The sequence below is a fragment of the Perissodus microlepis genome, chromosome 23 (assembly GCF_051167445.1).
Source record: "Perissodus microlepis isolate ML-2025 ecotype Zambia chromosome 23, ASM5116744v1, whole genome shotgun sequence".
NCBI classification, from domain to species: Eukaryota; Metazoa; Chordata; class Actinopteri; order Cichliformes; family Cichlidae; genus Perissodus; species Perissodus microlepis.
Genome location: NC_140482.1, coordinates 30,993,916 through 31,006,709, shown reverse-complemented (window position 1 = coordinate 31,006,709; position 12,794 = coordinate 30,993,916). Strand labels below are relative to the sequence as shown.

The window sequence follows — 12,794 nt, the reverse complement described above, 5'->3', positions numbered from 1 at the left end:
TCACAAATTGTGCTGCATATACTCCTATAATGCGGTATAATACTTCACTCCCTGCTAGCATATTCATGGATTTAACTTCTGCAGAAACATCGCCTCCCAGACCATTGCAAGGCTAAAAGATGTTGCTCGTCGCATCTCAAACTATTTGGAGGCAGAGCATGTCAGTAAGGAGCGCTCTGCATCTCTGGACCTACTGCTGCGCTTCCAGAGGCTGCTGGTCAGCAAGCTTTACCTGGGAGTCAATGGCACAGAAAATGTTAATGGATACAGTAAGTCTCTTCTAGCTCTTTCGTTTGTGTAGACAGAGGTTACAAGCAAAGCAGTGCTGTCTCAGTGAGGTGGACAGTGAGGCTCATATGCATCCAATGTGTGGTTTGGCCATAAATCTGACATCAACCTAACCTGATGTGCCTTCTGTTCCAACCAGCTGATTGGTTCGGCACTGTGCCCGGTGTCCAAACATGCATGGAATGAGTGCTTTTGACTTTGTTAACTATCTCATATCTATTGAGGAAATGTTATTTCACAGTAATTGTTTTTATGGTTTTAGTCCCCACCTCTAATTAAGAATGAGTTGCAGAAAGGCAGTGTGTGATTTCTCTGGTGCTTTTCTAGATCCTGAGCTCCTGGGTGTTGGTTCCTTGTTAAAAAAGTACATTGCTTTGCTGTGCACTCACATTGGAGACATCCTCCCAGTGGCAACAAGTATCGCTTCTTCTGGTTGCCGCCACTTTGCCGAGGTCTCTCGTGTCATCGAAGGAGATCTAACTGGTAAAAAAAAAAATTATAAAAAATTCCCTCAGATTTGTATTTCCAGCATATTTATCCTTTAGAGATGTTTGCAACACAGTACTGAATGTTGTACTGTTTGTTCTTTGGTAGGAGTGCTTCTCCCTGAGCTGGTGGTGTCCATCATCCTTCTCCTCACCATTGACGCTGGTCTGATGCAGGAGACCGGCTCGATCCCTCTCCTGGCTGGACTCCTGGAACACTTGGACCGTTTCAACCACCTGGCTCCAGGACACGAGAGGGACGATAATGAGGATCTGGCCTGGCCAGGAATTATGGGTAAAACAACATCTATGTTTTACTTGAGTGACATCCTAAATTTTAGGGCGAAGATGAGATGCTACTCTGTGCATTTCTTTTTAGACTGTAACTAGACTTTCTGCTGTGTTGGCAGGGTCTTTCTTTACAGGGCAGAGCTCCAAGAACAATGAGGAGGTTTCACTCATCCGCAAGGCTGACCTGGAGAATCACAACAAAGATGGTGGCTTTTGGACTGTAATAGATGGAAAAGTGTATGACATCAAAGACTTTCAGGCCCAGTCCCAGTCACTAACAGGAAACAGTATCCTGGGTAAGACTAAACAGTAGTTTTGGAATGTAATATGACATCCAGGATTAATTAAAATACCACAGGGACACCCTAAGTGCTCAGTGTTGTAAACATGGAAGCTCAGAGGCTGAACTTTGTCAAAGGGTTATAAGAGAACTCATGCCATTTGTTCTTTGCGGTTTAACAGCCCAGTTTGCAGGAGAGGACCCTGTGGTTGCTTTGGAAGCTGCTCTGCAGTTTGAAGACACTAGAGAGTCCATGCAGGCCTTCTGTGTTGGCCAATATATGGAGGTACCAGTTGTAATTTTATTTTAAACACAACTTCTTTTCTTCGTTGGTGGCTTTAGCCTTTGATATTGGGACTTTTTATCATTTTCAGCCTAACCAGGAGACGGTCACTACTCCAGATCTCAGCAGCCTTTCTTCTCCACTTATTGACACTGAGAGGAACATGGGGCTGCTCCTGGGTCTGCACGCCTCCTACTTGGCCAAGAGCACTGCCCTGTCCCCCATGGAGATTGAATGTGCCAGTAGGTTTAATGGTTTTACATCAGCCTGGTTTAAAAATTCACACTTCAGGTTGGAATTCATTTAACACAAGTGTTTGCTCTCTGCACAGAATGGCTCCAGTCCTCCATATTTTCAGGGGGTCTGCAGACCAGTCAGATCCACTACAACTACAATGAGGAGAAGGACGAAGACCACTGCAGCTCCCTGGGCACAACCACTCCTGATAAGGCCAAACTTTATTCCCGCAGAATAACTCTCAGCGATCACGCACAGCCTTTCTTGCAGGCCATTGCTGACAACAACACTCAGGACCATACTGTGAAGGTACAAGCAAGGCAGAAATGCCTGAAGAGGTTGTTTCACAGTGAGAAGGAGGCTGATGGGTAATAATGTCATGTTTTGCTTTTTGTTTGGAATATTTTAGGACTTCCTATGCCAAATAGAGCGCTGCTGTAAGCAGTACCATCTTATTGCGCCCATCACCTTCCTCCCAGAGCACCCTGTGGAAGAAGTTGGTCGCCTGCTGCTCTGCTGCCTCCTCAAGCATCAAGACCTCGGTAACTTAGCAACTGAACCCAGAGTGGTCACCTGAGGAGAAATTAGAGGCTAATTATTTTTTTCTTCTTGTATTTAATTATACTGAGATTCACATGAGTTTCCTTCATGTAACACTGCTAATACCACACAAAGGTATTTCCTAATGAAACTCATCGATGCTGAGTTGCATGTGAAGTTTTAAATAAAAATCTTTCCTGTCACAGGTCACGTTGCGCTCTCACTTGTCAGTCAGTGTGCCTTGGGTGTGGACCAAGGAAAGCAGAGATCCCTCCCTAAATCTGTGATTGACGTATGCCGCATGGTCTACCAGGCAAAGTGTTCTCTAATTAAGGTATGCTTTCTGCTTGTGAAATATTTACACGTTATGCGCTGTTAAGCTGTGATGCAAAAGGAAGCAGGAAGATGAACGGAAATGCTAATGCAATGATTGCTTTGTCTTATCATAGACCCATCAGGACCAAGGCCGCTCTTATAAGGAGGTGTGCGCCCCTGTTATTGAGCGTCTGCGCTTTTTATTTAATGAGCTGCGTCCAGCTGTAAGCAACGACCTGTCTATAGTGTCCAAACTGAAGCTGCTGAGCTCCCAGCCACGCTGGAGGAGCATCACCCAGAAGCTCATCAGGGATCGTAGGAAAAAAAGAGGTGGGGCATCAAGAATCTACTGCAGGGTAACAGGTTTTTTTTTTTTATTTATAATCCATCTACTCCTTTTGAATGTGAATGTTATCTTTTTTTCTTTTTTTTTGTAGTGCCTAAGAAATCAGAGTCGGCTGATATTGAAGAGCCAAAGCTGGAGAATGAAGGGACCAATGAAGAGGAACTTAATGTTCACATCAGCCCCGCTCCTGCTGACAGGAAATCACCCACTGACAAAACAGCTGAGGTAGTTTAACAGGATTAGTTCATGAGATTTAAAAAAAAAAAAAAAAAAAAAAGGCCAAAAAACATAAAGAAGATGGCTTCAGTTTAAAATCTATTCACCTTCATACACAACGAAAGTTTGTCTCAGTCTGAATTTGTAGATTTATTTGTGTACATTTATGTTGCACTTTCATCCCTTGCAGTTGTAGCTAAAATATCAGAGCAGGACAGTGGAGTGTGTGTGTCTACAGAGTTTGTTGTCAACCTATTATTGCATGTCTTGGCAGCAAGACAAGTGGCAGCCGCTTCTTAACACTGTGGCCAGCGTCCAGAAGTATCGCTGGCTGAAGCACAGCGTTCAAGGTGCTTTCTCTCAGTCCAGCCTCATGGCCACCATTGTGGACTTTGCACTGAAAGAGGAGCCACTGGATGTGGAGAAAATGAGGAAGTGTCTTCTCAAGCAGGTGGGAGTCGGTGTGTGACAATGTTTTAAAGCAGAGTATATAAAACAGGTGGAAATTTGATTAATTCTGTGTCCTTATAGCTGGAGAGGGCTGAAGTGAGACTGGAAGGCATTGACACCATGCTGAAGCTGGCCTCTAAAAGCTTCTTGCTGCCGTCTGTGCAGTATGCAATGCTCTGCGGCTGGCAAAGAATCATACCAGAAGGGACCAACATTGGGTAGATCACCTGGTTTAAATCCATGTTAAAATTACACTTCTTGTTTGTTTGTTTTGAAGTTATTTGTAATAATCACATGACAGTTATTCTAATGATGTAATCCTGGTGCACTTTTTGTGTTTGTGTTTTTTTTCTCAGAGAGCCCTTGTCTGATTGCCTGAAGGATGTAGATCTGATCCCTCCCTTCAACCGCATGCTTTTGGAGGTGACGTTTGGAAAGTTGTATTCCTGGGCCATCCAGAACGTTCGTAACATCTTGCTTGAAGCAAGCGCTCGCTTCAAAGAGCTAGGTGAGTGCTGAGAAATAAGTGGTTAATTCATTTCACACTATTCTTGACCTGTTGTAGACAAACCAGCTGAATGACCACCTGTTCTTGTGACCAGGTGTGCAGCCAGTTCCTTTACAAACCATCACAAACGAGAACCCGGCGGGACCAAGCCTTGGAACCATTCCGCAGGCCCGCTTCCTTCTGGCCATGATACACATGCTGTCCCTGAAACACGGCTCTAACAGTCTCAGTCTGTTGCTGAATTCAGGCATATTGGCCCTCACTCAGAGTATTCTCAGACTGATAGGTGAGTAGTGTCCAGTCAAAGGCAACCCAGAATGAAACGAAGTGTGTACATATTGTTTGTTCGGTGTTTGATGCCTCTTTTCTGACGCTTCAGGACCGAGTACAGACAGCAGTGATGAGGACCTGAGTTTATGTGCACATGGAGGCTCAGCGACAGTCCTGGAGGAGTCCAGAAAAGAGGCAGCTCCCGCCCCTCTACCTGCCTCTGGCCCAGAGCTGGCTGCCATGATGAAGATAGGTACCAGAGTCATGAGGGGAGTCGACTGGAAATGGGGCGATCAGGTACCTAAATCAGTTTTTACTCTAGCTGCTTATTTTATGGACATATTTAACATTATGTGCGTGGTCTGTCCAGGACGGCCCAGCACCAGGTCTTGGCAGGGTCATTGGGGAGCTGGGTGAGGACGGTTGGATCAGGGTTCAGTGGGATACAGGCAGCACCAACTCCTACAGGATGGGCAAAGAGGGAAAGTATGACCTTAAACTTGCAGAGCCACCACCAGCAGCACAGCCCCCTGTTGAGGACTCGGACACAGAGGACGACACAGGTCAGTTTAAAGGACAGGCTCAGTAGAGATCCTCACAGCTACAGGCAAAGTGTGATGTTCCAGTAATCACCTGTTATATCCTTTATACAGAGGGAGAGCTGATTGAGAAGAGCAGCCATCCTACGGCAATGATGCTAACCAGCACAGTCAACCTGCTGAAGACACTGTCACTCTCAGCTGGGATCCATGCTGAGGTGCTCCAGTCAGATGCTACACGGACCCTGTGTGGCCTTCTCAGGATGCTTGTGGAAAGTGGCGCTAATGACAAGTCTGGTAATTGGATTGCCGTTTTCTTTTTCCTAAGGTCTTATATTGAGCAGCATGTTATTCTAACCTGACCTCCTCTGTGCTGTCAGGCTGTCACGCGCACAGATTGGTGTCTCGGGAGCAGCACAGGAGCTGGTGTACCCTCGGCTTCATACGCAGCATTGCTCTCATGCCGCAGATGTGCAGCACCCTCAGTACCTCCGCGTGGATCGGACTGCTCATCCGAATTGTTGAGGGACACCAGTCCTTCAATGCTATTACCTTGCAGAGACAGGTTGAGTACCATGATTGTGTGCAGGATTTGCTTCCTCTGCTATTAATGATGCCATTCTTTAGTACTAGAAAACTATCCTGTTACGTAGAGAAATGTGTTGTTCATTGTTAAATATAGTTATAGGAAGCATATTAATAAATTATTTTGGGTTCTAAACAGAGATTTGTTAACTGCAGTTTGTCAAACTCTGAGAATAAGAGAAAAATCACAAAGAATTAGATTCTCAACATTTACAGTTAATCTTTCCATTAACTGTAGTTTAGATGAAAGGTTTTGCTTCTTCTCACTCCTACAGTCCAAAAACAAGTTAAAGAAACAGCTTTTGTAGTTTCTACAGAAGCACATAATTTATTTTTGTTGATCAACCAGTAAATTAGCCACACAATCTGAGTGGAGATGTCATCTTTTCTCCCATTCACCCTGTGTTTCCAGATCTTGGCACTACGTCTCCTTCAGGCGGTCCTGCCTTCATGGGACAAAACGGAGCGCTCTCAGGACATGAAGTTCCTGGTGGAGAAGTTGTTTGGCTTTTTGGGAAGCTTGCTGAGCACCTGCTCATCAGACCTGCCACTCCTCCGAGGTGCTGCAATGGTTCAGTCTTAAAGTTACAAATGCAATGCTGTTATTGTCATTGTATTTTTAATTGGTTGTTCCTTCTCAGAAGGTTCCCTGAGAAGGAGGAAGTCCCGCCCACAGGCGTCTCTAACAGCCACTCACAGCAGCACGCTGGCAGAGGAAATTGTGGCTGTCCTGCGTACTCTGCACTCTCTCAGTCAGTGGAACAGCCTGATAAATGATTACATCAACAACCAACTGAGCTCCATCGCAGATGTTATGGCAAGCTGCCAATCTGAAGCGGTAAGATTTATTGTGGCATTATGAGTCCAATTACCGTGTTGCTTAAATGTTAACTTACAACAGTGCTTTTATTCTGCCAGTCAGCTCTAACAAAGCGATAATTATAAATGTCCAGAACTGTCAGTGTTTCCTGGAGGAGTGTTTCCCTGATTTGGAGGGTCCCAGAGTGGGCAGTCTGATGGCAGTGCTGGCGGTGATTGGTGGGATCGACGGGCGCCTCAGGCTTGGTGGCCAAGTCGTTCACGAGGAGTATGGAGAGGGAACGGTCACACGCATCACCCCAAAAGGGCGCATCACTGTCCAGTTTCATGAGATGAGAACCTGCAGAGTTTGCTTGCTCAGCCATCTTAAAACGGTGCGGGAATGCTGAGATACTCACAGATGCATTGAAGCTGGCTCCACTTAGCAGTCTGACTTTATTTAATGTTTCTACTCTTTAGCTTCCTGCCATATCCTTCAGTGTGCAGAACCTGCCATTCACTGAGCCCATGTTGGCTGTTTGGGCCCAGCTGGTCAGCCTGGCTGGAAGCAAACTGGAAAAACAACGCATGAAAAAGTCACTTAGCCGAGGGCTTACAGGTGCAGACTTGATTGCCTTGCATGTAACTGAAATAAACAAACAAACAATATTTAAGAAAAATCATCGACTCTGTTTACAGCAGTATGTTTTATAGTATTCTGGCAATATGTGAGACACTGAAAGCGTTTGTTTGGTCAGAGACTGAAAGTTTAGTGGGTGTAATCAATGCTGTTGTTTCCAGCCGACCAGGTGGACCTGTCTTTGCTGCGGTGCCAGCAGCTGAGGCTTTATGTTTTAAAGGCAGCTCGGGCCCTGCTGTCTCATCAGGACAAACTCAGGCAGATCCTCTCCCAACCTGCAGTGGTGGACATAGGACCCAATCCCAGTGGTAAGACCTCACCCAGTGAAAGGCTAGGTTAGTACATCTTAAAAATGGACTGAGGAAGTTTGATCATTAGGGACTATTACTGCTGTTTGATCCAGTTTAGTGATTTCAAGGTTCAGTTCACAGGACATTACTGAGATATCAGATGTGTTTCCATACTTAGAGCAAATTCTAGCCATTTAAGGTTTGAAGGCCTTGCACACTGTGGGTGTTTTCTTAAAATGTACAGCAAGTTGCTGATCAGTGTTTAAATCTTTATTTGCTTACCTTTTGAAGTGAAAATGTAGAGTTCAATTTAACCTTAAGGTCGAGGGCACAGATCAAGTTTAGGAAAATCTTGTGAATGCAATAACTTGAGAAATAGGAAACATAGGATTTTAAAATTTCTACCATAGGTGCATCTACTATGAGGCTGAGGGGTACCACTGGTAGCCACCAGAATTTTTTTTTCAATCTAGATCTTGTCCAGAACTTGTCTGTCTCTCTATGTGCAGAGGATCCAGTGGCTTCATCTCCTGATGTGGGTGACTTGTCTCCTGAGGGACCTCTGCCTCCACTGATTCTCCTGCAGCAGCTGCTTTCTGCCGCCACACAGCCTTCCCCCATCAAAGCCATTTTTGACAGGCAAGAGATGGAGGTATGTCAGTCGAGCTGATTGCAGACAGCTGGTGTCAGCGGTAATGTTGCTGATGTATTCGGTGTGACTTTGACGTTATATGTATGTGCAGGCGGCAGCTCTGGCAGTGTGTCAGTACCTGGCTGTGGAATCTGCCCACCCATCCTCGCCGCTGTTCGAGGAAAGCAGCTCTAGTGAAGCCACCACACCCATCACCACGCAGCACATCAGACCACCCAAACAGAAGAAACAGAAGTCCTCCCCTATCCCGCCCTTACCGATAGTTGGCCAGCTCATGGAGATGGGATTCCCTCGGAAAAACATCGAGTTTGCCTTGAAATCTCTGTCTGGGACTACAGGCAATGCCTCCGGTATCCCAGGTATCTTATCACATGAGTGCTTGGTAGCGCTATAGATAATTTAATGTGAAATTACACATATCTGGAAAAGGTACCCACGTACATTAAAGGCCTGTAGGTCAGGAAATGTTAATAATATGAAGGTAACATTTTTTCAGTGGATCCATTAAATATATATTAAGATTCTTGTGCATTTAAAAAACTAAACAAAACAAAAAAAAAACAGCTTATTTTGAAAAGATACAGTATGAGATACCGATTTGTTTTTCATAAAACAAGGCCTGCTTGCCTCATGATGTTTAGACATTTACCTCAGGAGAATAACTGAGCATATCCATCAGGTGTTGAGACTCTGGTGAGCTGGCTGCTCGACCATCCAGACGTTCATGTCACTGAGCTGTCAGATGCCGACACTGTGTCTGATGAATACTCAGATGAGGAGGTGCTGGAGGAGCTGGAGGAGGCAGAGCCGGCATTCTCTGTGGTGTGTTCCTTACTCTTTTATTTCTGGTGTGACCCTCACAGTTACCTGTCCCTCAACTTGTCAGATTCAATTATTAATACCTTCATATATGATTAAAATACGTGTCTGTCACATTAGCCTTCAGGTGCAGTTGTGACTGAAAGCCAGATATTTAAGAAGAGATCTGATTTCCAAAGCAACGATGATTACGCTGTTTATGTGAGAGAGAACATTCAGGTGAGAGTGTTTGCGTTTGTATGTTTTCTGAATCTGCCTTAAAGACATGATGAATTGGTGTTACGACTCAGCGGCTTCCCTACAGGTGGGGATGATGGTGAAGTGCTGCAGAACGTACGAGGAAGTGTATGATGGCGATGTGGGCAAAGTGATTAAGCTGGACAGAGATGGGCTTCATGACTTGAATGTGCAGTGTGACTGGCAAAATAAAGGAGGAACATACTGGGTTCGCTACATCCACATCGAGCTGCTTGGTAAGATAACAGTTAATGTGATGCTTTGCAGGCATGCTAATAACAGGAAGTAAATAGACATAAGAAACCTGTGTCTCTGATTTTGCCGTTTCAGGATTCCCACCACAGAGTTCTCCTTCTCACATAAAGATTGGTGACAAAGTGAGGGTGAAGCCCACAGTCACAACACCAAAGTACAAGTGGGGCTCTGTCACACACAGGAGTGTGGGGGTGGTTAAAGGTAAGCAGAGTCACTCCAGTCTTAAGACAGAGTATCATCTGTTTTTCTTCTGTTATTGTAACTTGAATCAACCGTTTATTGTGCTAATAGAGCCTCGTTGTTTGTTTTTAGCTTTCAGTGCCAATGGAAAAGACGTGATTGTTGACTTTCCACAGCAGTCCCACTGGACTGGTTTGTTGTCTGAGATGGAACTGGTCCCCAGTGTTCATCCTGGAGTGAGGTAAAGATGTACTAAATTTGTATCTTAGTATGTTGTGAGTAGCAATGTGAGGGATTAGTTGTCCAGATTTTTATATATTGCTTAGTAGCAGAAATACTTATTGGTTAAACTAATTGTTTATATTTTAACAGTTGCTAAGACATCATCCACCACTAGCTTGGTGTCAATTTGTTAACAAGCTTTAGACGAAGGGGTCAGTCAAGCAGATCACAGCTACATGAAGTTCCTGCAGATGTTGAAAATCAACATCATCAGAATAAAATGACCACTGTACTTGAGCAGTAACCACATCCCACACAGGTGTTTCAGCATTAACCTGCGAGGAAAGTCTCCTGAGCAACGAGGCCAATATTTCTAGAAGATCCACTTACCTTGTTCTGAGCAGTTTCACGTGGGAATTTATTTTTATTTATTTTGAATATATCTGTAGTCTTTGCACATGGTTTTTAGTAACTGAGTCATTATTTCTGGAAAGGTACATTTGAAGCTGAGGTATTCAGATCTACTTTTGTGATGCTTTGAGCAGCACAAAGTGAGTATATTCAAGAAGAGGGAGGTCTATAGTTTCTTTTCAAAGCTAAGAAACTTGCAGTGAAATAAATGGACTAAGACCCATAAGGAAAATAGGTGAATTAGATTTTGCTTGAACTGAAACCCCTATTGCTTTCTCCAGATGTGATGGCTGCCAGATGTTTCCTATTAATGGCCCCAGATTTAAATGTAAAAATTGTGACGACTTTGACTTCTGTGAAAACTGCTTCAAGACACGCAAACACAACACCAGACATTCCTTTGGCAGGATCAATGAGCCTGGTTAGTCCTACATTCGCCAACATAAAATTCTGTGGTGGTTCTACGTGCGTGTGCATAAACCTGTCCTCCACCTTCTCCACAAACAGGCCAGTCTCCGGCTTTCTGTGGCCGTTCAGGAAAACAGCTCAAGAAGCACCACAGCAGCCAGCGTGGGATGCTGATTGACGATTGGTCTCGAGCCGTCAAGAGCCTCAACGTGTCGTCGTCGGTTAACCAGGCTTCACGCCTCATCGACTGCAGTGATCAGTGTTGGCAGTCCTCTGGCTCACAGGGGAAGGTAAGAGTGAATTGCATAGTCTAATAGGCCGGATGACAGCCTGATTAGTTTGCTTTATTAACGTTTAATACTTTCTTTTTCTTTGCAGCACTGGATTCGTCTTGAGCTTTTCCCAGACGTTCTTGTTCACAGGCTGAAGATGATCGTAGACCCGGCGGACAGCAGCTACATGCCCTCGTTAGTGGTGGTGTCAGGTGAGTTCAGATGTTTTTTGTTTTATGTAAAATTGTACTGATATTAGTATTTTTCCCTTTTGTTTGAGCAGATGACAGTTTAATTTTAAACTTTGAGACCAATTGTTTGTTTTTTAGTATTTTGATCATTCTGACATTTTTATCATGCAGGTGGAAACTCTTTGAACAACTTAATTGAACTCAAGACAATTAACATCAATCCCACTGACACCACTGTCCTCCTCCTTTGTGACTGCACTGAGGTTTGTCTGCTTCAATAACTGACAGCTTCTAATTGTTTTTGTTTTCCCCCTAAGCTCAAGTGTCGTAATAACTTTATATAAACACCCCCAACAGTATCACAGGTACATTGAGATTGCAATCAAGCAATGCCGCAGCTCTGGTATCGACTGCAAGATTCACGGACTCGGCATTGTGGGACGCATTAGAGCTGAGGATGAAGACCTGGCTACAGTCCCTTTCCTGGCCTCTGACAATGAAGAAGAGGATGATGAAAAAACTGCAGCTGGGAGGTGAGATGAGGCAGAATTATGAGGAAGAATTATTTCCAGGTTCCAATCATACATATGTGCGATTCGCTTTCCAGGGGATAGCCTGTGAGTTTGTGGTTCTACCATGTGGCCTGTCACCGAGCCCAATGATGTTTGTGAGATGCACTGAGGCAGCAGTGGGTACTACTCAGCAAAAGGGCATTTGAGTAGCAGCACACATCAAAAACTGGCTGCTGCCAGCTCCTACCTGTCAACAGGAAGAGAATTTAGACTTCCAGATAAATGTGGAACAGAGCGTATTGAGACCCACTGAACATATTAACTTCACAGCGCTCAGACTTGATGCCCTCCAGTGAAGACTTTCTCTCCAGACAGACTGGTGACGATGCAGTCAACCATAGCTCTTTGTTGCAGGGCAGCTCTGTTACCCTCAGACAATGCCAGAGGCTGCTGAGCCTGATGGATCTTTAGCAGGGATACCACTGCGTACATGAGAGGTTTTCAGCTCTGAGTGGCCTCACTGGGATTAGACCGTCATTGTGACTCCCTCCATGGACTGCTCAGGTCAGACTCTGGGCATGGTTTTAGCCAGGAAGGTGGTCTCCATAGATGCCTCCCTTGTGGACCAGGGTGAACTTATGAGGGGAGAACAGTGAATGATAGTTAGGCCCCCCACAGACAGTTCATGCACATAAACTGTCTGGAACTGCTGGCAGTTTATCAGTCGCTAAAACATTTGCTCTCTTGGCTGAAAGGGCATCATGTTTTAGTGAGGTCAGATGCTTCCACTGTTATGGCTTATATCAATAGAAATGGGGATCTGAGGTCAGGTAGATTACACACACTGGCCCACTGACTGTTAGTCAGCAGTCATCTATAGTCATTGACAGCGACTTGTGTTTGGAGAATTTTGAACTTGTCCGTGGATTTTGAAAAAAAAGGGGAAAAAACCACTGCCCTCGAGACTTCACCCTGAAGCAGTAAAGCAGATCTGGCTGCAGTTCACTCAGTTGCCCGTGGACGTTTTTGAGTAAGTGGAGCGTGTTCAGTGCCCACACTGGGGCTTACGAATGGCCAAGGACCCTCCTTTATACATTTCCCCCAGTGGCCCTCATTCCCCCAACTTTGCCCAGATAGGGAAAGGCACCCACACTAGGCCAAGTAAACACTGGCTGCTGCTCACCGTGGCCTTTGCTACTGTGCAGAGACTTTTAGGCACAGGGGGAAATATTCCACGTCCACCCAGAGAGGCTAGCTCTTCGGCCCTGGCCTGA

General features: G+C 45.0%; 1 protein-coding gene across 3 annotated transcripts in view; it reads left to right on the top strand.

Annotated features, from left to right (window-relative positions):
* herc2 (HECT and RLD domain containing E3 ubiquitin protein ligase 2) overlaps positions 1-12,794 on the top strand; it is a 52,806-nt gene that overhangs the window by 19,011 nt on the left and 21,001 nt on the right. The window contains exons 21-56 of one of the 3 annotated variants that reach the window (XM_084921822.1): positions 85-269; positions 616-771; positions 883-1,068; positions 1,199-1,360; positions 1,527-1,630; positions 1,719-1,869; positions 1,959-2,173; positions 2,274-2,406; positions 2,611-2,738; positions 2,854-3,049; positions 3,157-3,290; positions 3,556-3,732; positions 3,813-3,949; positions 4,088-4,239; positions 4,334-4,525; positions 4,619-4,806; positions 4,880-5,072; positions 5,163-5,345; positions 5,429-5,613; positions 6,046-6,193; positions 6,275-6,471; positions 6,587-6,826; positions 6,912-7,050; positions 7,233-7,379; positions 7,871-8,013; positions 8,105-8,372; positions 8,693-8,835; positions 8,953-9,051; positions 9,137-9,305; positions 9,400-9,525; positions 9,637-9,745; positions 10,419-10,558; positions 10,645-10,835; positions 10,924-11,029; positions 11,180-11,271; positions 11,366-11,541. In XM_084921822.1, the coding sequence (XP_084777948.1) occupies positions 85-269; positions 616-771; positions 883-1,068; positions 1,199-1,360; positions 1,527-1,630; positions 1,719-1,869; positions 1,959-2,173; positions 2,274-2,406; positions 2,611-2,738; positions 2,854-3,049; positions 3,157-3,290; positions 3,556-3,732; positions 3,813-3,949; positions 4,088-4,239; positions 4,334-4,525; positions 4,619-4,806; positions 4,880-5,072; positions 5,163-5,345; positions 5,429-5,613; positions 6,046-6,193; positions 6,275-6,471; positions 6,587-6,826; positions 6,912-7,050; positions 7,233-7,379; positions 7,871-8,013; positions 8,105-8,372; positions 8,693-8,835; positions 8,953-9,051; positions 9,137-9,305; positions 9,400-9,525; positions 9,637-9,745; positions 10,419-10,558; positions 10,645-10,835; positions 10,924-11,029; positions 11,180-11,271; positions 11,366-11,541 (5,790 nt within the window). Of the gene's footprint in view, positions 1-84; positions 270-615; positions 772-882; positions 1,069-1,183; positions 1,361-1,526; positions 1,631-1,718; positions 1,870-1,958; positions 2,174-2,273; positions 2,407-2,610; positions 2,739-2,853; positions 3,050-3,156; positions 3,291-3,555; positions 3,733-3,812; positions 3,950-4,087; positions 4,240-4,333; positions 4,526-4,618; positions 4,807-4,879; positions 5,073-5,162; positions 5,346-5,428; positions 5,614-6,045; positions 6,194-6,274; positions 6,472-6,586; positions 6,827-6,911; positions 7,051-7,232; positions 7,380-7,870; positions 8,014-8,104; positions 8,373-8,692; positions 8,836-8,952; positions 9,052-9,136; positions 9,306-9,399; positions 9,526-9,636; positions 9,746-10,418; positions 10,559-10,644; positions 10,836-10,923; positions 11,030-11,179; positions 11,272-11,365; positions 11,542-12,794 lie in introns of all 3 variants that reach the window. The other 2 variants (XM_084921821.1, XM_084921819.1) reach the window with 2 other exon arrangements.